A 22,193-nucleotide genomic window follows, 5' to 3' on the forward strand; every position below is an offset into this window, starting at 1 on the left:
GCGAATGAGAGAAAAAAAAACTCAGCATTTCCCGGAAACTTAGATGCACATGGCAGGTAGTGTCAGAAAGCTGCGTGTGTTATTCCGGTCACTAAATGCGGTAAAAACCCTACACGAGGTTAAAGTTTGGTTGTGGTGCTAACATGTTTACACTCGGTGCAATAGTTTTTTAGATACGAACAAACTGAATAAACAAAGAGCACTGGTCGCTCACTTACCAAATCTGTAGAGACAGGACAATCAACAGCAACTAGAGCCGCATCTTTATGAAGAGAAGACTACAAGCGAATCCGGATCTCAGCGTTTGCAGATGAGAACAGCTGTCAGGTAAACAATGTTCCTCCTTAGACACGTAAGTTATTTTTGTCGAGCGTCGCGTACACTGTTAATCCACACGTGACTCTGAGCTCTTACAGAGAGAAAATGAAAACGAAACTTAACTGCAGCAAACTATAAAAGCAACACTTCACGCTTGTTTTGCCAATACAATGTGGCGTCTCTGCCGTCTAAACACTGTGACAGTAATGAATATTAATGAAGTTGCACAATAGAGCGCGCTGATTGGTTTGAACCAAGCCTTACTCATGCATTAATGCATCACACTGTAGACGTAATAAGACACACTCTGGCACAGACGCCCAGTCTGCACGCTGGAATACACGCTATTATGTCATGACCGTGACGCAGCTTCAAAAATTTGTTTCAAACCGGAAGTACGAATTTGCTTGAAATAATGCAAAAACAACCAATTTACACTTTTTAGTGAAATATAGGTGTCCTAATAGTGTTTTTAGCAGTGTGGGACACATATACCACTGTCAACAGCTCAAAAAATGTGTTTTGGTGTTTCGTGAACCTTTAATTTGGATTTGTGGTTCGGGGTTGTAACTATTAATAATACTGTAACAAAAACAATCAGTAGAACATTTTTATTCATATCGGATGAAATGGTGTCTGATGATCAGATTTATAAATAATAATTTTATTTGAGAAGAATTTTCAGGTTTTAGATATGATATAATGCGCATAAGACTTGAATAATACTGGGATTTACACAATCTTGCACAATTGCCTTATGTGGGGAACGTCTTGTATTTACCTGAGCTTGATTCTGACTGTGTGATCTTTTATTCACTTAACACTGAATCTATTTGTTGCAGTTAATAATCAATGAGAAATGCTTGTTGACGTTGGATGGTTATTGTGGAGATGGAGAAAAGGAAGTATGTGATTTGATATTTTTGATTATGGACCTACAGAGGATTTTGGTGTTATCTGAGCTAATAAAATGCAATTTTAGAAATGACATTTATGCCTTCAAAGAACATTACTCTGTCAAAACTAATGACCACACTAATGTCCACTGTGCTTTCTAGAAGCAGATGGTGTAGTGAACAGCAGGAGATGATAGAGCTTTGGTTCCTATTTAGGTAGAGTCAGCCTTTAGTGCATAAACAATTCAGCATCTTTAAATGAGTGCCTTGTTATTTGAGTTTCTTTTTTCACCGCATTGTTGTTCAACGCTAAGGATTTTTTCGACTGGCCTGATTGGGCCAGTGGTTAAGATTTTTACTTGCCCTGCCACAATTTTCACTGACCATAAAAAAAGTTAATAGCAATTTCCTAGCCACATATTTTAAATAATGTGTCAAAAGCCAAACATAACTGTATACATACACTTCTTATTCAGCATAACTTTTTTTTTTAATACAACTGGGGGTCCGTTCTTCGTACCTCGCTTAAATTATCTAAGATTATTTGGCAGATCCCGGATCTTTTAATCTTGATAACTGATCTCTCGCTAATTTGGTTCTTCAAACGAGTTCGCAAATCAGATTAGAATGTCTGGATGAACTGATCTGAGATCGCTGCGTGTGTTGTGAAGGACAGATCTATCGATCCTCGAAATCATGATCAGCAATGCAACGATTGGCTGACGCCACAGCAGCGTAATGACATCATCTGATTAATATTCAATTATCCATGTGAGCAAAATTACATCAAATTAGCAGTAAACGGATTGTTAAATATGACACGCAATAACCTTCCACATTTGTTGTGAGCTGCAGGCTTTCCACGTTCATGTGTCAAGTGTATTCATCATGTATTTCAATGCATATCAGTGTATTTAGTTCCACATTTAGAAAATATTTTCTTTATTATAGTAGGCGTTTTTTAATCGGTGTAAAGAATAACTGGTTGTTTACAAAAGCATTTTCATATTGGTAAAGGTGTCTGCAACTTTTGTGAAGCATCAAATCACTGGCATATTAACTATCAAAACAAGTTTATGACTGCATAAATGTATTATTGGTTTAAAAAAAAGTCACATATTGTGCATTTCTATTATACACAATTTGTACTAAAGCGATCTAAAAAGTTCATATCAATAAGTTTTCTCTTTGCACCACCAGGTGGCAGTCTTTGTACTTTCATTTCGAGGTTGCAGATTGCATACATTTTATTAATATGTATAACTTTATTTATTTTATTAATGACTATAACTTTATATATATAGTTTAAAAAATTTACCATTTTCCCAACTGTATATAACTACTACTGTAAGAAAATATCAGAATTCGGAACATACTTTCTGTATTATCTTTGCTTGAACTAAGCCGATAATCCTGTTTATATGACTTGAACCTGCTCCCGATCAGGTTTGACCTAGCAGAACTGTTGCTATGACAACAACTCTCGGATCAGCTTTGAAGAACGAAACGATCCTGGATCGTGTCAAATCGTCAATATCCAAATCCAGCTAACTGAGTAATCCATGTACGAAGAACGGACCCTGGGAATTAAAAAAATACAGTTGTTATGTAACAAAATTTGAAGAGGGAAATATATATATACAGTTGAGGCCAGAATTATTACCCCCCTTGTTTATTTTTTTCCCAATTTTCTGTTTAACGGAGAGCAGATTTTTTTAACACATTTCTAAACATAATAGTTTTAATAACTCATTTCTAATAACTGATGTATTTTATCCTTGCCATGATTACAGTAAATAATATTTGACTAGATGTTTTTCAAGACACTTATATACAGCTTAAAGTGACATTTAAAGGCTTAGCTAGATTAATTAGGTTAACTAAGCAGGTTAGGGTAATAAGGCAAGTCATTGTATAACGATGGTTTGTTCTTTAGACAAAAAAAAATTGCTTTTTTTTTTTTTTTACCTTAAAATACCTTTAAAAAAATAAAAAACTACATTTATTTTAGCCAAAATAAAACTTCCTCCAGAAGAAAAAATATTATCAGACATACTGTGAAAATGTCTTTGCTCTGTTAAACACCATTCGGGAAATATTTAAAAAAGAAAACAAAAATCAAAAGGGGGCTAATAATTTTGACTTCAACTGTATATATACACACACACATACAGGGCTGGAAATTAACCTTTTTACTTCAAAGATTTAGGCGCACCAGCCAAAATTTAGGCTCACCCACCAAAAATTATGAGCACCGTTACTATAAGTTTTTTTATTAACATATTTAACAGAAACAAACAAACAAACAAACAAAAATGTGCATGCACCCACCGGCCCTACACACAATGCTTGACATGAATGAGATGAACCGAGTTAACGATAATAACTTTGCTGTTCTCCAGGGTGCTGTCTGATATTTCACAGATGCCATTTACATGTAACTTAAAAATTTCATACGTTATCTTAATAGTCATACCGCTCTTTTCATGAGCTGCAATATTAGTTTCATCTTAGTGAATGCAAGCCGTTTTGTGATGGTGTTTGCGCTGCCACTTGCATGACTAATAGCATCGTGACGATTAAATAAAGGATTAAATAATGTTAGAACATCTAATGCTTAAAATGTGTAGATGAGGCAAATGCTGTTACCTGCAAACTCCATCCCACTAGCTTTACCGTGAACGGCTTTAGTCATTTTCATAGTGGACTTTAACCCACTGGATGTCTATCCACTTTTCAAAAAGTGTAAATGGTAGATTAACACTCACCACATGATCACTAATAAGATGTGCCATTTTTTGTAAATTTAGTTGGTTTCTAAAACAAAATCTGTCAGTGTTGTTTTCATTCTCTTGTATCCAGACCTTAAAATTTTCGCAGCTGTAGCTCTCTGTCATCTGAACTGTGATTACAGCTGTAATTAACCAACCTATTTGTGTTCTGTTCTAAAGCAGTGGGCCAATCAGAAGAGCTTGATGGCAGGGCGAGCATTGCGGGAATTGTTTATTACAGCAAGTTGACATGTCAACTGTTTTAAACCGTTCCTAAACGCTGCGTTTGGTGTTTTTTTTGGTGCAAAGATGCATTCTGCGTGAATGTCTCCTAAATACGCGCATACAGTGAACATTTTGCAGTAAAAACTGGTCGCAAGTCAACAATTTTATACAGCGCCGGTTTGCGTATCCTAATAGAAATCTATAATGTTAGGCTGTGTTTACAATTCTAAAATGCATGGCACTGTTCAAATTTCTGCCGCGCCATTAAGTGACATCTGATATTTGGTGCGCGACCCCCTTTGAGACTGTTTTTGCACGCAGTTGACAAACAGACGGAGCCAAATTAAACTTTAGTGACAAAGCAGCACCCATCCAGCCCACTCTCCCGAGCGTCTCTCACGCTAGCCCCACTCTGGCCTCACGCTGAGCTGTCCTTATGTTTTGTTTTGAGTTTTTCTAAAATTGATGCAGTTTTTAATTATTAGTGTTTGGTTTGATTGAAATTGACTCAAGTTTGTTTCCCTCTTTGGTGTGGATCTTCTGGACTACAGACCAAAAAAATGGACTGAGATCCAGCTAAAGTATACATTTTATAAACTTATAAACTCGAAAACTCCGGCGTAGCGTGGACGGATGGCGTAACCGTAGCAAAACGAATGCGTTTTAAAATTAAAATGTATTAAGTGTAAACAGGGCCTCAGTCCACCTCCAGTTAAAACAGTCTTTTTTAGTTATCAGGATCCTAAACATTACACACTCACACACTAGTGTTACCATATGAATTTTTAATTTCACATTATCAAAAATGATTTGCAACCATTTGGTCACAGTCTAGAGTCCTGTTATATGGTTGTTGCTAGATCAGTAACGGTTGTGGCCGGAAGTTAACGATAATTATTTACATTATTTATTAAATTTCCCATTAATTGTATTTTATTAATGTCTACCCCTACCCCAACCCTAAATCTAACCATCACAGTAATGTAAAAACAGCTATTGTACCAAGAATTATTTGTTATTTATTAAACTACCCAATAAATGAAATATATTTTTTTACGTCTACCCCTACCCCAACTCTAAAGCCAACCATCACAGTACTGTAAAAATATCAGTTATTGTTATACAGTGTCACAAAAATGATGCTATATTAATGTGCGTATCCACAGCTGTATCTTATCTAGACTCTACCGTGTTATATAGCGAGAAGGCAGAGTGAGTAAAAAGCACATGCATACTTGAGCATGTGTGTAGTCACGTGCTTATAATGGGATATTCTGCATTAAGGAAATCACAATCTGAGGCACTAGGATTCCAGCACCACATTTACTTTTTCCACACCGGATGCAATACAACTACAAGATGCAACATAATCGCTTGCAAATTATTGATTTTTAAAAAAAATTTATTTTGTTTTAAATTTGGTAGATTATTATAATTTTTAAGGTGTTATCTGAATCTGTTGACAGCATTTTAAAGGTGGGCTGAAGTGGTCCATACGCTGACCATGGTGAGCCATCTGGAGGCTGAGCAGGGGTGATGGACGTGCCCAGGTCTTTTCCATTCAGGCCACCTTGGACTGACAGCTGAATGTTTTACTTGCTACCCACTGGACTGGATCACATGCATGCGTGCACACTCACACACACACACACACACACACACACACACACACACACACACACACACACACACACACACACACACACACACACACTAGCTGACATTGTACACAGTTTCAGGCAATAAATGATGTTTTTCCCTGCAGTGGCTTTCAATGTCATCACAATGCATCACACATTAGTTGCCCTTATTGGTGGGAACAGGCCTTCAACACAAAAGTTCACCATTTATTTTCAGAGATCTGATGATGTTAGAGCTTTTCATGCATGATACCTCATTCAAAACATCTGTAAACTTTATTTGTTAATTGTAACTTGTAACTGAGTTTCATTTAACTACATCTGAGCTTCTAGTTGTTTCACAAAGATACACATGGCATTAAACTGTGACATGTATTTGTTTTTTGTCCACATATGCATTGAAAGATATAAGTAAATATCTAAAATGGATGGTTTCCAACAAAACTGTCTTGAGGCTTAAAAACTGCTTAGTAGGATGGACAGTTGTAGTAGTCAGATGCATTGTGAGATATGTTGATACAGAAGCCACTTTGTAGTGACATAAAAATGGAGTGTCCTGATTGGCTGGTGATACAATCTGATTTATCAATTGGCAATTGTAAAAGCACGTAAAGTCTAAAAGGAGCCATTTTGGCAGCTTGGTTTCAATAAAAACAGTGAATGTTTGATTTCTGAAACTTGCGATGTTTTCATAGTAAAGTGACGAAAGATAAGAGATCAGTAGATGAAGGGAAATTACATTTTCTGCACATTACCCGATTTAGAAGTAAGGTTACATTGACGTTACATAAAGTTACATTGACTACGCTTACATAGACATCAGTAATCAACTTATTAGCCTTAATCTGAATAAGACAATAATATGATTAAAGTGTTTACATAAGTAGCTTTTTTTAATGTTCTTTTTATGATCTCGTTTACATGATATAGCACATGATTCGATTAACATCATTGCTTCACAGAGCTACCTGGATCTGTGTTTCAGGGCTTTCATTAAATTTTTTTTCGACTTTAACTGTAGTTTGGCACTTTCACTTTCATTCAGAAACATTTCATGCATGCCCCCCATTACAAACGAGACGTTGCATGGGAGTATGAACTGCTAGAAGTGTGTTGTTTTTAATGGAACTTGATATCGCACACCATAGGGAGCGCAGATTGCCAGATTATTGCCACCATAAGCAAGTCTCAAGCCTAAAGGCTGATTTAAACCGTGCTCTAAATAAAATCAATGGCACGCGATATATTTTACACAATTAAAGGCTTTTTTTTGTCCTAACCAACACCTCAAATTGATATATTAGAAACAGCTGCTCTTTCTCTCAAGTGAAAAGCACGTAAACAGACATTTTCAAAGCAGAATATCTGACTTTAGCCTTGTTTTTTTTAGATGCTCACTTGGCATGTTTGTTAAATATCTGCAAACCATATTATGGTATTTTTATGCTTTAGAAGAGTCAAAAACCTCCACACAGCACCTATAGTTTGATTTCTGTTTAGTTCAATTATGACTTTAGTCGGATTAAGGTAATCAAAAATTGCTGGTCTACATGGTAGACTCTTAATCAGAGTATTGTATTAATCATATTAAAATCAGATTATTGGTGTCCATGTAAACATTGTGATGATAGCCTTGTAGGCAGTGTGAGTTCAAGCATTTCTTATCCCATCCCTCTCTCCAACTTCACTTTCTGTCTAATATACTGTCCTATAGGTCTGGGTGATTTAATAGAGGTGATTTTCATGTGCATTATCTTAGTAAAACTAGTTCTAGAAATTCTCCAGCACGTGCATTTAGATGAAGTGGAGTTTACTACACAGAGTCATAGGATACTGATAAGCTACGCAAGAATTTATTTTAAATTTGAATTTGGCTTAAACTGTTTGAGGTAATCATTCTGTGATAATCACAGCTGTTTGCATTACTCATCATTGAATTTCCTGTGCTTCTTATTGTGTATTCGGACAGGTTTTTGGGTTTCCACAATGAGTGCCAAATGGCCTTAGGATGAGATTTACAGCAAATTACAACATGCTCATAGTAGTTTTTTCAGATTTCAGTTGGTTTAACCACCAAAGCCCTACTGTCCAATAATAATAATAAAGGCAAAAGCACCAAAAAAGTTTAAAGGTCACTCTTTACATAAGTATTATAGATTTGTATCAATGTTCATTCTCTCATGTGGATCTCTCCCCACACTGTCTTCAGCTGGTCCAGTTTAACATCTGATCTGAGCAGTAAGCACTGCACATTCAGCCTTAGGCATGTGTTTGTCACACTCCCTCTTTCTTACTTTCCTCTGTGGCATTGACATCCCTTGCTCTCTTTCCCCCCCCAATCCATCCCTCAGACACACACACACACACACACACACACACACACACACACACACACACACACACACACACACACACTGCTCAGTTCCTCTTGGTGTAGCCAGGCGAAGTCCACGTGTCCTCCCTATGACACATCTACACCACACAATTTTCTCTCCTGCCACCACAGAGAGGCCATGTGTGGTGCTGTTTGGTTTGGTTGACAACTTCTAGTCTCACAAAACCACACTCACCAAGCCATATTCACATATAAGTGCTTAATAGTGAAATACACACATGGTGACATGGAGTATAGCAATTAAGAGTAAATGCAGTGAATTATTCTTGTTACAATTTTAGTAAACCCATGCAGATTAATTGTCCCTCAATATGAGCTGACCTTCCTCCAACTTCACAAAATAGACTATGTGCCATCTTTATAGGTCATTAAAGCTTTGAGCTTGCCTATGAACAGGAAAAGTCTTTGAAATATCCCATTGTTAAGCCTGAATAGATCAGTGGGTGATGGCATATGTAGTGGGCAGTTGGCAGAAACTGAACCTCCCCTGATTTTTATCAGTCTATTTATTTATGATGACAAGTAAATTAAATTAGGACTTGAAATTAGAACAGAAATTAGTATTTGGTGTTCAAATACTTTAAAAAATGAAACAACCTTTAAAATGTAAAAAAAAAAAAACAAGAATTTAAGCATCACAGTATTTCCTAAGGATTCACAATTAACATTTACTTTTTAATGTTTTGAAATTAAAATATACAAAGTAGCTCAATTGTTATTGTTAAAGTAAATAATTAATCCACAGGATTTGTTTTGAAAATCTTCAATGAAAGTCCATTGCTTGTATGTTTGGAGTGACAGTCCTACTGTTGATAACTTGACATCAACCCAAGCAACTGCATATTAATACTATCTATTACTGTTAGTCAGAGCCATAAAGAGAGAGAGTTGAGACAACTTCGTTGACTCCTCACACCTGCAGCTTCTCCACGATGGACATTCTCTAGCCTCCGTCGCCTAGACTGCAGCGCTGCACAAGAAGTTTGGCCGGAGGAGAAACGGTCATGCCCCACTGGCTTGCTTGGTTTGGTACTCGTAGGGCTGCCCATCAATGGATTTCTCTTCAGTGTTTGGACTTTCAGCAGCGAAATTTGAACCACATTGAAGATTGAACTGAACTGAACTAATCTGAACTTCAACTCTGAAGACTGGACTGACACAGTTTTAATTTAATAGAACTTCTATGTTAAGTTGCTTTGGCACAGTCTACATTGTAAAAACGCTATAGAAACTGCTGATGACGGCTGGTTTTGCACTTTTGAAAGGTAGAAAGTTTCTAAAAATAAGTTTTTACATGATCTAACATTTGAAATAACGGTGAAGCACTTTCTGGAACTATTTAGGGCTACATGAATCACGTGACAATTGAACATTTTGGACTTCAGTTGTCGCAATTTTCTCTCTCAATGTGTCTGCCGTTAATTTACTCTGAGGGAATGATGCGCACAAGAAAACTCTGTCTTCATTTCAGTTGGAACATCATCAACATACTAAATTAAAAGTCTCCGCAACTTCCAGTTCACACAGATTAGTTAATGTTTTAAAAGCCCTTCACCATATTCAAAGCAAAATTTGATGAAATACAGTTTGCAGTTTACTATGAAGCTATCGGACCCCTTTGAATTCTACATAAAACAGTAAATTGAAAAATGCTGGAAAATTGGGAGGAGAAATAGCCCAACTGACTCCGCATTATTACTACACAATGGCTGTTTCTCAATTCCAAGAACGCTGAGAATGGACTCGTGTTCTTGTGTAGACCGGTTTTGCGAGGTCACCTCGGAAGAACAACCTTCAGAGACTGTGAGAACACTGAACGTGTCTTGTGAAAAATGAGATACTGCGTTCTTCCTGATGGTCACATGACCTTTACGCATTTTTAACGGAAATTGTTTAAACATTACAGCATATATACAACGATTTTTTTCCTCTTTTCAATATACAGTATATGTAACATGCACAACAACCAAATATACTTTACACAATACAAATAACACAGATTTTAATATTAATTTCAGCAAATAAACACCTTTAATGTGCTTATATTTTATTCAAATGTTCATGTTAATGTTTACTTTCGCCGTCTCATTTAGGGAAACTCCTAAAAGAACTTTAGTAATAAATCTTAATAGGATGGCGTGCTTCACTTCCTTTATTCAGTTGCAATGATTTCTGGGACTTCTAGATCAAGTTCAGTGCTCAAGTCTGCATCGATGCATCTTCGATACGAAGAACACTCCGGGAACTTTCACACATCTTCCGTTCTTGCGGACTTGAGTTTTGGAACTGGACTTTGGCATTTGATGATGACGTTTTCGAGAAGGAAGCTAGATCGCTGAAGAACGCGTATTGAGAAACAGCCACTGTCTGTCAAGATGTTTATCTCAATCTCACAAATAGACAAAATACTACTGGCAATTTAAAAATGTGAGGAGACTACTTTATTTATCTAGTCCTATGTTCATGTTTCTGTATAGAAATGACATGAATACACTGAAAATTGACTGCCTTCAGGGGACCTGTAAAGACTCCAGTGATATCAATATTAGTTCAACGGATTTTATTTAATTAATTTGTGAAGTTTATAGATGGTTTATTTAAAATTTCTTTGTGAAATTTTTCCAACTCTGGTGCAAATTTGTCAGAGCGAGTCAGTTTGTTTGGAGGCGGAATTAGTCAGTTTTCGTCAAAGCTGATTCAACATCTGCCCACGTCACTGATGCAGATTCTCGTTCCCACAATATGTCAGTTTAAAGTGTTGCTGCGCTCGTTTAACTGTGATTCATAAAATTAGCCTCAGCCACTTGTGCTCAATTGCATAACTCTGTTGACAGGCTGTTTTGGATTGACTTTTTTTTGTGTTTTGTTTTCAGCAGCTGCCATGACAGGGGTGGGGGCAGAGGATGACATCCCTCTCTGTGAGAGGAAAACTGTCACTGACTTCTGCTATCTCCTGGACAAGTCCAAGCAGCTTTTCAATGGCTTAAGGTCAGTCTCTTGTTGGTGTCTGAGCATTTTGCTGTTTACTTGTGGTCTTGTTTCCCTCCAAGATTTGTAAGTCTAGGTTCTTATATTGACCTTGAGTAAAATTTCTCTAAGCTTTCTTACTTTATGGCTTTCCTTCATTTTTTCACTTTCTGCTGTCTTTTATTTTTCTGTCTTTCACAGTTTTTTTCACTTCACTCATTTAATTTCCCTAATTCATATTTCTCTTTCTTTCTTTCTTTCTTTCTTTCTTTCTTTCTTTCTTTCTTTCTTTCTTTCTTTCTTTCTTTCTTTCTTTCTTTCTTTCTTTCTTTCTTTCTTTCTTTCTTTCTTTCTTTCTTTCTATTCTGCAACGCAAATATAAAGAATGAGTCTCCTCCATTCGGCCTCTTAACTTTCTCTTTACTTTACTTTTACTCTTTACTTTAGTCTTTTACTTTAGTGGTTAAGGATACAGTGGAAACTCACTCCATTAGACATCCATTAGCCTACATATTTCATTTCATTTATTAAGCGCAAGGATTTGTTTAAAAATTATTTTTAAATTCAGTTCTAAGTTATAGGCTATCCAAACACACATCCTATTTTTATAGTCCAAAACCCAATAGGTGGACAGATCGAAACTTGTTTTTATTTAAACATTTGGGAAATTGAGAACATTTTTTGTTTGTTTAGTAGGGATGTAACGGTATTGTAAATACCGTCATACCGCAATATTAATTTTTTTCGATATTACTGAAGTCGCATGACTCGGTAAAACTATAGGTCTTCTGAGAAAATTTGCTTAGGCGAATGAAGCGAACGGGAGGTAGCGAAAACAACAATACCCATCAGCCCATGCTTGACCATCATCCCTTGCGGTCTGTTGTCGCTACAGATCCAGTAATGCGGAAATGGAGTGTGCTGCTAGAAGCGGGGATGAAAAGAGCTGGAAAACTCTAAGGCCCCGTTTACACTAATGCGTTTTAGTTTGAAAATGCATAAGTTTTGCTACGGTTGCGCCAACCGTCCACACTACGCCGGAGTTCTCGAGCGCCGAAAACGGAGCGTTTCGAAATGTGTGGATAATGTCTGTGTGGATAATGGAAAACGGAGACGTCTGAAAACGGAGGCGGGGCTGCAGACGTTCGCCTCTCTGATTGGGGCTTTTCCTGAATATTAAGTAGCCTAACACGCACAGTTCAGTCCTGCATCCTCTCCTTGTAAGTTCAGACTTCGCAAGTTTGATCAAGGCTGCAGTCTCTTCTCAGTTTGATATGGAAAAGCAGACTATACCGAGGACACGGGTAAATCTTCAAAGGGAACAGTGTACTTTATAACTTCATTCACATCACCCTGGCTTCGTTGTTTCACTTTATCAACAATAAAATGTAAACATGATTTAAGGAACTGCCTATTTTCATTTTAATATTAGCAACTTAGACAGCAGACATGTTGAGGCGTCTTGCTGCATATATGAGCGTCATCTTCACTGTGTGGATATTTATAACAAAACGGAGCCGATAACAACTGCCTCCTTTCAATTTCAGTGAAAATACGAAACACACCCTCTCTTTTGCTGAATATCAGTTTTAATAATCGATAATGGCCATTTTAAAAGTATAAAATACAATAAGTTTATACATTATAGGAAATAAAGGCAAGCGATCAGTCAATATACAGAATGTAGGCTACGTGGTTACATTAATCATTAACTTATCTTTGCGCTCAGCCAAAACACGTTACCTGAGAACAAGTAATAGATTCCAATGACCAAAGTCAGGGAATATGTCGTTAGATAAAGACAACAAGATAAATGAAATATCCCGTTTAATAAATATAGTGAGATTAGATCCAGCGGGAGATGCTTGATGAGAAGTCCGACTAGCAGAGCTCTCATCTGTGTAGATGGGCTGAGTGTGATTAAATGTTGAATGTGATGAGTTTTCAACAATACTAAATTGAAACTTTATTGTTTTTACATGGTTTAATAATTTTTTGTTATTAAAATTGAAGTTCCTGTTTCAAAGCTTACAGATAGATGGCTAATTTGTATGTCATTGACACTTTTGGCACTTTTTTGGAGTATTTTCATAAGTTTTGTTTTTTCCTGTAAATGATTCAATAAATACCGTACCGTGACATTCATACCGAGGTATTACCGTACCGTGAAATTCTGATACCGTTACATCCCTATTGTTTAGTATTGATGATGAAGAAGACCCTCTAATTACTATTGTGTAAATGAATACTCTTGTGTAAATTAATACTTTAATTCAATTTAGGTAACACTTTAGTTTAAGGAACAATTCACAACATTTATTACTAGTTTATTACCTGCCTATTAATAATAATATTCACTTTTTATTAACACTTATAAAGTATGATCTAATACCTTATATTAACTATTAATAAGGTGCTAATTAGTAGTTTTTTAAGCGAAAAGTCTTAGTTAAAGGTTTGTTAATTGCATGATTTGTACATTAAAATAAAATGTGACCATAATTGACTTCATTCGTGCGTTTTGGAATGTATTGGATTATTGATTTTTTTTTACATATGTTTTATAATGAAAATATTTTAAATGTATTTTTTGATTTTAAAAAAGATGGGGAAAAGGAAAGAAGCTGATTGCAAATCTTTTTAAAAAGTAGAATGTGCTAAAAAGGAATGTAAAAATCTTTCTTTCTTTTTAAATTATTCAGCAGTTGTTTGGATTTGACCCTTGAAATGCTCTTCTTGTACGGCTTGTTTTCTGTTCTTGTAGTTGCCGTAAAACAGTCCTTTGACAGTGTAGTGACAGTGACTAATGTATGCATCAAATATGGTGACTTGCCTAACATTAGAATGTCTTATCACAGTTGAGACAACCTTATTTATTAACCAAGTCTAGTGGAGGCGGCCAAATCTTAATTAACCGACAGCAACTTCAAATGCATTTTAAATTTATGACAGCATTGAGCACATCGCTTGGGATGCACTCAGACCACAAAACTGATGAGAGCACCACTGTTAGAAGTCAGCAACAGAATCTAAAACCTTCTGATGACTTGAAGCTCATACTGGCATCCTATATAAATCCTATATGGAAAAAAAAGCTGAATGATGAGAAACTTTTCCTGTGCAAGCTCTTTTACACAACACACGTTTATTGAAGTCTGTGTCAAAGGCCACACACACACATACAGTTGAAGTCAGAATTATTATCCCCTCTTTGAATTTTTTTATTTTTTCAATGTTTTGCAAATTATGTTTAGCAGATTCAGGAAATTTTCACAGTATGTCTGATAATATTTTTACTTCTGGAGAAAGTCTTATTTGTCGTATTTTGTCTAGAATTTTAAAACCATTTTAAAAAAGAATTTTTAAACCATTTTAAGGTCAAAATTATTAACCCACTCAAGCTATTTTTTTTGTTAGTCTCAGAACAAACCATCAATATACAATAGCTTCCCTAATTACCCTAACCTCCCCATTTAACCTAATTAACCTAGTTAAGCCTTTAAATGTCACTTTAAGCTGTATAGAAGTGTCTTGAAGAATATGCAGCCAAATGTTATTTACTGTCATCATTGCAAAGATAAAATAAACCAGTTATTAGAAATGAGTTATTAAAACTATTATGTTTACAAATGTGTTGAAAAATCTTCTCTCCGTAAAACAGAAAATTAAGAAAAAATAAACAGGGGGCCTAATAATTCTTGCCTCACCTGTATACTATCACTGTGGCTATATTGAGTTTCCCCTCAACTTTAAGTGCCTTATCCAATTCTGTACAAACTCAGTTCGGTAACTTCCAGAAGTGAGAACCACAGTCAACTAATAAAAATAATTGCTGAATGACCAATGCTGTTTCACAGCAATTTGTAACTTTTTTTATTAAGTGGTTAATTTGAATTAATTATTACGATCTCATTCGTACAACTTAATATGATCTGCTCATCCTCAATGAAGGTTGGGTGCCACACCTCCCTTTTAAAATACAGACCCTGAGCATGCGCCAGTAGCGCCGCCACATTTGTACAGTGCTCCCAGCACAATTTCATTCAACCACACTAGTCATGACAGCGTGCCAACGTGAAGATGCTGGACTTTAGCGCTGTGTATGGGTGTAGTATGAGCAAACAAAGAAAACAAAGCACAAAGGCAGAAATTTTCATTGGTGAGATTTTGTTTTTTATTTATTTATAAAAATGGCACAATGCCTCCCTTACAATCACAATCATCAGCGCTTTTAATAGCTTATTTTATAGACTTATAATATGCTGTTGTTCTACTGGAATTTTCATTCCAAAATGGCTGTCGCGCCATCTAGTGGCTGTTTCCCAAATCGCACTAGAGTGTGGCCTCTTGGTGATTCTAAGCTCTATGCTTCCGATCATAGATATATGTGTATATGTGTATATCTCTGGCTCTGGATGGCCACAGTCTTCCACTGCAGCTTGGTCCTGCATTTATTTCAAAGAAGCGTTACCCTGTACTAAAATGGTGGCTCTATTGACGCATTCCATCCAATAGACAACAACAGGGCTGGCGACATCTAATGTAAATATCTATGTATGTGAGCGACAGCGGCTGTTAGCGACCAGATGGGTGTTTCGAGTGACGCGACAAAGTTGACAATCCTTCTACTTTATGCAAATTAAGAGCTCACGTTATCCTCTCTCAGCTTGCTCAGTGGCTAATTATATTTCCATGCTGTAGACCTACACAGAACTTCATTTGCAGCAGGTCGCCACCCAGAGCGACAGGCAGCTACAAAGTTGCTGCTAGTGTGAATGACGTTTTCTCATGATATCAGGCCGGAATGACTAATATACTGCACATGTAATATTGGCAATATTTGAAGTGTTGACGCTTAAAAACGCATTGCAGAGTGAGTGAAGTGAGTTTAGATCCCAATGTAAATGTAGATTTATTGACAAACTACCATCTTTTCAAATCAAAAGCTTAAATAATTATTTATGTATTTTGAAGTTTCTGTAACAATAATATTTTCCATCTTCATTGTAACAATAAATTTAATTACTGAATATCTGGATTTGTCTACACAGAACACACCAAAAGTGGAACAAAACAGTGCTAATTATTTAAACTTATTTTATGTTTTAGAAAGCCCTGCCAAATGTTATATTTAACGTTTGAAAAACAGGAATCTTTCAGACTTGATCATTATTGCACAGTGTTTGTGCTGACATGTTGTGGAGAAAGACAGTGCTGTTTCATTTGGCTTTAAGCTAGTTTAATTTGTGGTTTGTACCAAAGAGCTCTGCAACAAAGTCAAACAGCATTGTTTAGTGATCATGTAAACAACTAGTCCAGCGAAACACAATCTCTTGTTTTCTTTTGAACTGAGCTGATAAATGGTGTGGTGCACAATTCAAACAATTACCGCTGTTTTGTTCCACTTTTGGTGTATTCTGTGTAGACATATGCTGATATTCAGTAATTCAATATATAGTTATAATGATCATGCACAATATTGATATCACATGCACTTCAAAATACAGTGAATCATTATTATTTAAGTGTTTAAAATGTAATTTAAGAATATTTAGATTGTGATTGTTCACCACAGCACCAAATGTGTAAATACTTTGACAATTTATTTTCAAGCATTATCGATTTTACATGTTAATCTTGCCTACAATATTGAAAATTCTGTCTTTTTATTGGCCTTTTGTTCATTAACTCTATACAATATGGTTAAATTTAACTAAAGTCAAAGTTATGAAAACTACAAAAGCATTTTATGATTTTTAGCTGATGTTAATTTCTTAGCAAATGCCTTAAGACGTGATTAATTTAAGTCAATGTTTAATTTAATGGAGTTAATGACTAATAAAATTCTGTTATATTTTAATCAACTTATAGCATAAAACTATAATAAGACTATTTCTTAATACGGATTTGAATGCATTAACTAAAGCTCACTAATTAGAGCCATTATACTTTATCATCCTTTTGCACTTTAATTTGGTTGAAAGTTTCTTCAATAAGAACATGTTTACACAAGAAATCAATGCACACCAAGTAATTTTTGCTTATTACATCTGTTAACATCTGATCAATATCATGAGGACAATTCTGCATATTGTAATAAAAGCTTCAGCAATTAATCGCAACAAAAAAATTGAATTCTGGTAGAAATCTTGTCCGTGATATTTTTTTTACGTAATTAAGTAATGTTAAGCAAGTTAAGTAATGGTCATTTACTAACAGTCTGGAGCCCTGCAAATAGTTTCTAGAAAATACATTCTCAACCTCAGACGTTATGCTAAGCACTGCCATTCTAAACGTCTAAACGTCTAAAGGTTTGAGACATGTGGCACACTTTTCTGTATTTGGTTTAAATATACAAGATTTCCGGGAGACAAGATCTGAAAAAAAATTTAATCGGATAAATGGCTGCAATTTTTATCTACATTTGTGCCCTACTGATTTTCTTTATGTTTTGCTGACAGATCAGATCATGTAATCTGTCAGTCAAGCATTGTTGGGAGTCTTTGACCATTTAAAGTGGCCAGAGTTTATAACATAACATAACATAACGTAACATATAACAACATAACATATAACAACATAACATATAACAACATATAACATGTAGGTGAAGCGGTGGCGCAGTAGGTATTGCTGTCGCCTCACAGCAAGAAGGTCACTGGTTCAAGCCTCAGTTGGATCAGTTGGCATTTCTGTGTGGAGTTTGCATGTTCTCCCTGCATTCACATGGGTTTTTTTCTGGGTGCTCCTGTTTCCCCCACAGTCCAAAAACATGCGGTACAGGGGAATTGGGCAGGCTAAATTGTCCGTAGTGTATGAATGTGAATAAGTGTCTTTGGATGTTTCCCAGTGATGGGTTATAGCTGGAAGGGCATCCGCTGCGTAAAACATATGCTGGCTAAGTTGGCGGTTCAATCCGCTGTGGCGACCTCAGATTAATAAAGGGACTGAGCCGAAAAGAAAATTAATGATGATTAAATTAATTAACATAACATAACATAACATAACATATAACATTTAATATATAACATAATTTATAACATAACATATAACAACATAATATGTAACAACATATTATATAACATAACATATAACATATAACATAACATATATTACATGTAGCATAACATAACATATATAACAAAAGATAACATAACATATATAACATGTAGCATAACAACATATATAATATAACAGATAACATATATAACAGCATCTAGCATAACATAGCAACAGGTAACATAAAACATAACATAGCATATTTATATATAACATAACATATAACATAACATGTAACATAACAAATAACATAACATATAAAACATAACTTGTAGCGTAACATAACATATATATCATAACATAACATATAACATATTATATAACATAGCATATAACATGTAACATAACATATAATATAACATATACAGTGTTTCCTCTAGGATTTTTTCCAGCTGTGGCAGCAGGCCTTTTTTTACACAGATCTACCGACTACCTGTGGCGTTATTATTTCAATGACAAATGTCGTGAGCGCAGTATTAGAAGTCAAGATTGCATTTATGTAATAGCTTATGAGCATGCGAATCTTGCTTGCGCGTCGATTTCCTCTGCTCGTGCACAAAACTTCTTGCACGCCACCTCAAATATAAGCCGCTTCAAGAGCGCGCAGATCTTCATGTGCGCTCTCAAACAAATGCTGCTGGGTGCGATTTAGTGCGTTTATGTAACGAGTATGTCTCCAGCATTTATTAGATTTGCTAGGAATATTTATGAATGTCTCCAATAGTTCTACAGAGTAGCATTAATGCGTCCTGAAGTAAAGTGAAATGGCTATACATAGTGTTTGCTGGCCTCACGCATCACGCACCTGTCAGCCTGTCAGTCAGTCAGTCAGCATGTCACCTTAAAGGGTAAACAATTGACGCACAGCACTACTATGGTTACAGAAAAGTTTGCGCTGTTATAATTCACTTACCCTTTAATACGTTTTAGTGAGATTATTACCCGCTATCAAAAAAAAAACAAAAACGTTTTAAATGAGACGCTGTAATGTAGCCGTGGCGCGATGTATTTTGGCGTGGCAGCCCGCCATGGAAGAATGAATGTAGCGGAAACCATGATATAACATAACAGCATATAATATACAGTATATCATAACATATAATATATAACATGTATCATAACATATAACATAACATATATAACCTAACATGTAGCTTAACTTAACATATATAACGTATCAGATAACAACATATATATATAACATAACATGTAGCATAACATATAACATAATATAACAAATAATATAACATAGCATATAACAACATATAACATAATATGTCACATAACATATAACATGTAACATAACATATATAACATAACATATAACATAAAATAACATGTACTGTAACATATACCATGAAACATAACATGTAACATAACAAAACATATAACATAAAGTAAGAGTCTATTATCGTTTTGCAACCCTCATGTTGTTTCAGATTGTTATGTTGAACGGCAGACATTTGTCTTCTTGGTTTTGCATACAAGGTTGGTGAGGTTGATTAAATGAAGACAGGATTTTCATATTTGGGTGATCTATCTCTTTATAGAAGTTGGTTTCTAGAAGTTGAGTCTCGCTCTCATTTTTAGCTGAACTCTGTATGAACGTGACCGTATTTAGCGTTCTAAAATGGGTCTGTCAATTATATTTTGAAGAGCATGAGCGTAGCCTACTTCGTGGCTGTGGTTGATTTATTTATTTATTTTCTCTGCATCTCTAGATGAGCAGGTTTAATGTCTCTTCTTTGCATTTGCTTTATGTATGTGTTGATGTTTGCTTGTTCATCCGTAGGGAGCTGAGAGTCCTTTATATTTTCCAATGTCTGCGTGAAGTGAGCTCAGTTTTACATCTGAATGAATCTTCAGCGCTCCTCTTCCACCCCCTCATATCTGCCAGCGTTTGTCTCTGCATTACACACACTCTTAAAAAAACCAATCACGTCACTCCGTGTTTATCACCATTTCTCAGTGGCCAGTAGCTTGCGTTTGAGTTAATCAGTCATTTTTAGCTAAGACTATTTATAGGACAAGTATGTCAGTAGCTGTGGGCTCCCTCTCTCTCTTTTAGCTCTCTCTTCTTCTTCTTTCTCTCTTTGCTTCTTGTCTTCACAATCTGTATTCCTTCCCTCGTCTCTTATCTGTGTATCCAGACCCTGTCCTTATGTACAAGCTATGTTTGTTTTATTTATATTGCATACACAACTGAGACTTCTACAGTCTAAGAGGTGGGTTTATAAAGTAACTGACCCGATATAAAAAATAAATATTGTTCATTTTTTTTAGCATGTATTCATTGCAAAACATTGCTGAAGTTGTGTTTTTTCTATTAAGAGTAAACTATAAGTATAAAATTTAGATTGCTGTGCTGCAAGACATGTATTATATCTCAAATTAGGGGTGAGTGATATGACCAAAATCTTTGTTGGAGAAATTTATTTTCATGATAATGATATGTAAATTTAGTCACTTTTGTTAGTCATGTTTGTAGGATCAACATAAAATATTTTGTTTTTAGACCTTAAATATTGGACAGTATGCATGTATGTGTGTATATTTATATAAAATACAGTATACATATTTTCTTATAATCAAGGTCTGAAGATGAATAGTCTGAACAGTTTTTCTGCAAATAAATGCTCTAAATTAGCGGTTCCCTAAATGTTCAGTCCGCGACCCCCAAAATAACAATGTTAGTGACTCACAACCCCCTCATTCATTGGAGATAGTTATAAATATACAAACATTGTATGAGGCACCAGAGTGGACAAAAGTTTACAAAATCTTTTCATGGGTTCTATTTAATGTAAAGATGGCACGTTTTGTTAATACAATTGTAACGTTTGTGAAGTTATAATTAGCACTTTATTTAAGATAATTTGAGCAGTTTTGCTGACTTTGAAATCCTATTTATTACTCGGGTGTGTCCTAAAGATACTGAAAGTGATCATGTACATTTAAAAAAATTATAAATAAATAAATTAATATCTTGAAAAAATGCATTTAGACTTAAACAATGTATTAAACTTTGAGCAGATATGTTGAACACCATTATATATTAAATTAAAAAATTCATTAGGCGTGTAATATAACAAACTGATATTCTCTTTTCTTTATATGGGTTCAATTAAAGGCTATAGAATACTATAAAGGGACTTTGGTTTTATTGAGAGGTAAAAAAAAGTTGTTTTTTTTTAATCATCCAATTACTAAACAACAGAAGAGGAAATTCTGTGAACTCGCTGATGTGATGACAGCTCCAATCGTCGAAACTTAATATTAGATGTCGCCTAAACAAGTTGGAAAATATTTTTAAAAAATTAAAAAAGCTTTCTGTCTCTCTCTGCGTTTGCTTTGACTTTTGTCCACTCCGGCGCCTCTTAAAATTGTGCACACATCAATAGACTAGAAACACGAGCATATTGACAACACAAAATAGTGCAACCGTTTAACAATCATGTATTTTTATAGTCATTTATTAATTTGTCTAATTAATATTAACCTCAGCTAAAGAGACTGGTGAGCATAATGTTCTCAGTCTATTCTCCATAGTGGCCTGTATTTATTTTTAATGTATTTGGTTTTGTTTAACCTGGTGCTATAAAAGCAATGTTGCTGTGTTGTTTATCTAATGTAAACACACCATATTTGTAAAAAATCAAAGGCTGATGGCTTTTTATTTTCATGTTGTTGTTGTTTTTTTTTAATGTAACTATTAACAACAATTTTTTCTTCTGTGGGTTATGGATAAAATAGGGTAATTCTAATAGTTTAATAAAGTTTATTTGACTTTTGGAAATCAAACAAGTCCCTGTCATTGTACCCCGACCCCCACTTTGGGAACCACGACTCTAAATCACAGGTGTCAAACTCAGATCCAGGAGGGTCGCAGCTCTGCACAGTTTAGTTTCAACCCTAGTTAAAC

At 35.2% G+C, this 22,193-nt stretch overlaps 1 protein-coding gene across 7 annotated transcripts in view; it reads left to right on the top strand.

The window, feature by feature from the left end:
- The window catches only part of scai (suppressor of cancer cell invasion), a 53,065-nt gene that overhangs the window by 6,232 nt on the left and 24,640 nt on the right, over positions 1 to 22,193 (top strand). For 5 of the 7 annotated variants that reach the window (XR_015491321.1, XM_087253626.1, XM_087253629.1 and 2 more), the window contains exon 2: positions 11,119 to 11,233. Coding sequence is in view for 6 of the 7 variants with exons in the window: in XM_087253626.1 (XP_087109752.1) it covers positions 11,127 to 11,233 (107 nt within the window). In the remaining variant the exon portion in view is untranslated. The remainder of the gene's footprint in view (positions 1 to 11,118; positions 11,234 to 22,193) is intronic. The other 2 variants (XM_087253628.1, XM_087253630.1) reach the window with 1 other exon arrangement.

Source organism: Danio rerio, chromosome 5 (assembly GCF_052040795.2).
Source record: "Danio rerio strain M-AB ecotype USA chromosome 5, GRCz13ab, whole genome shotgun sequence".
Taxonomy (NCBI): domain Eukaryota; kingdom Metazoa; phylum Chordata; class Actinopteri; order Cypriniformes; family Danionidae; genus Danio; species Danio rerio.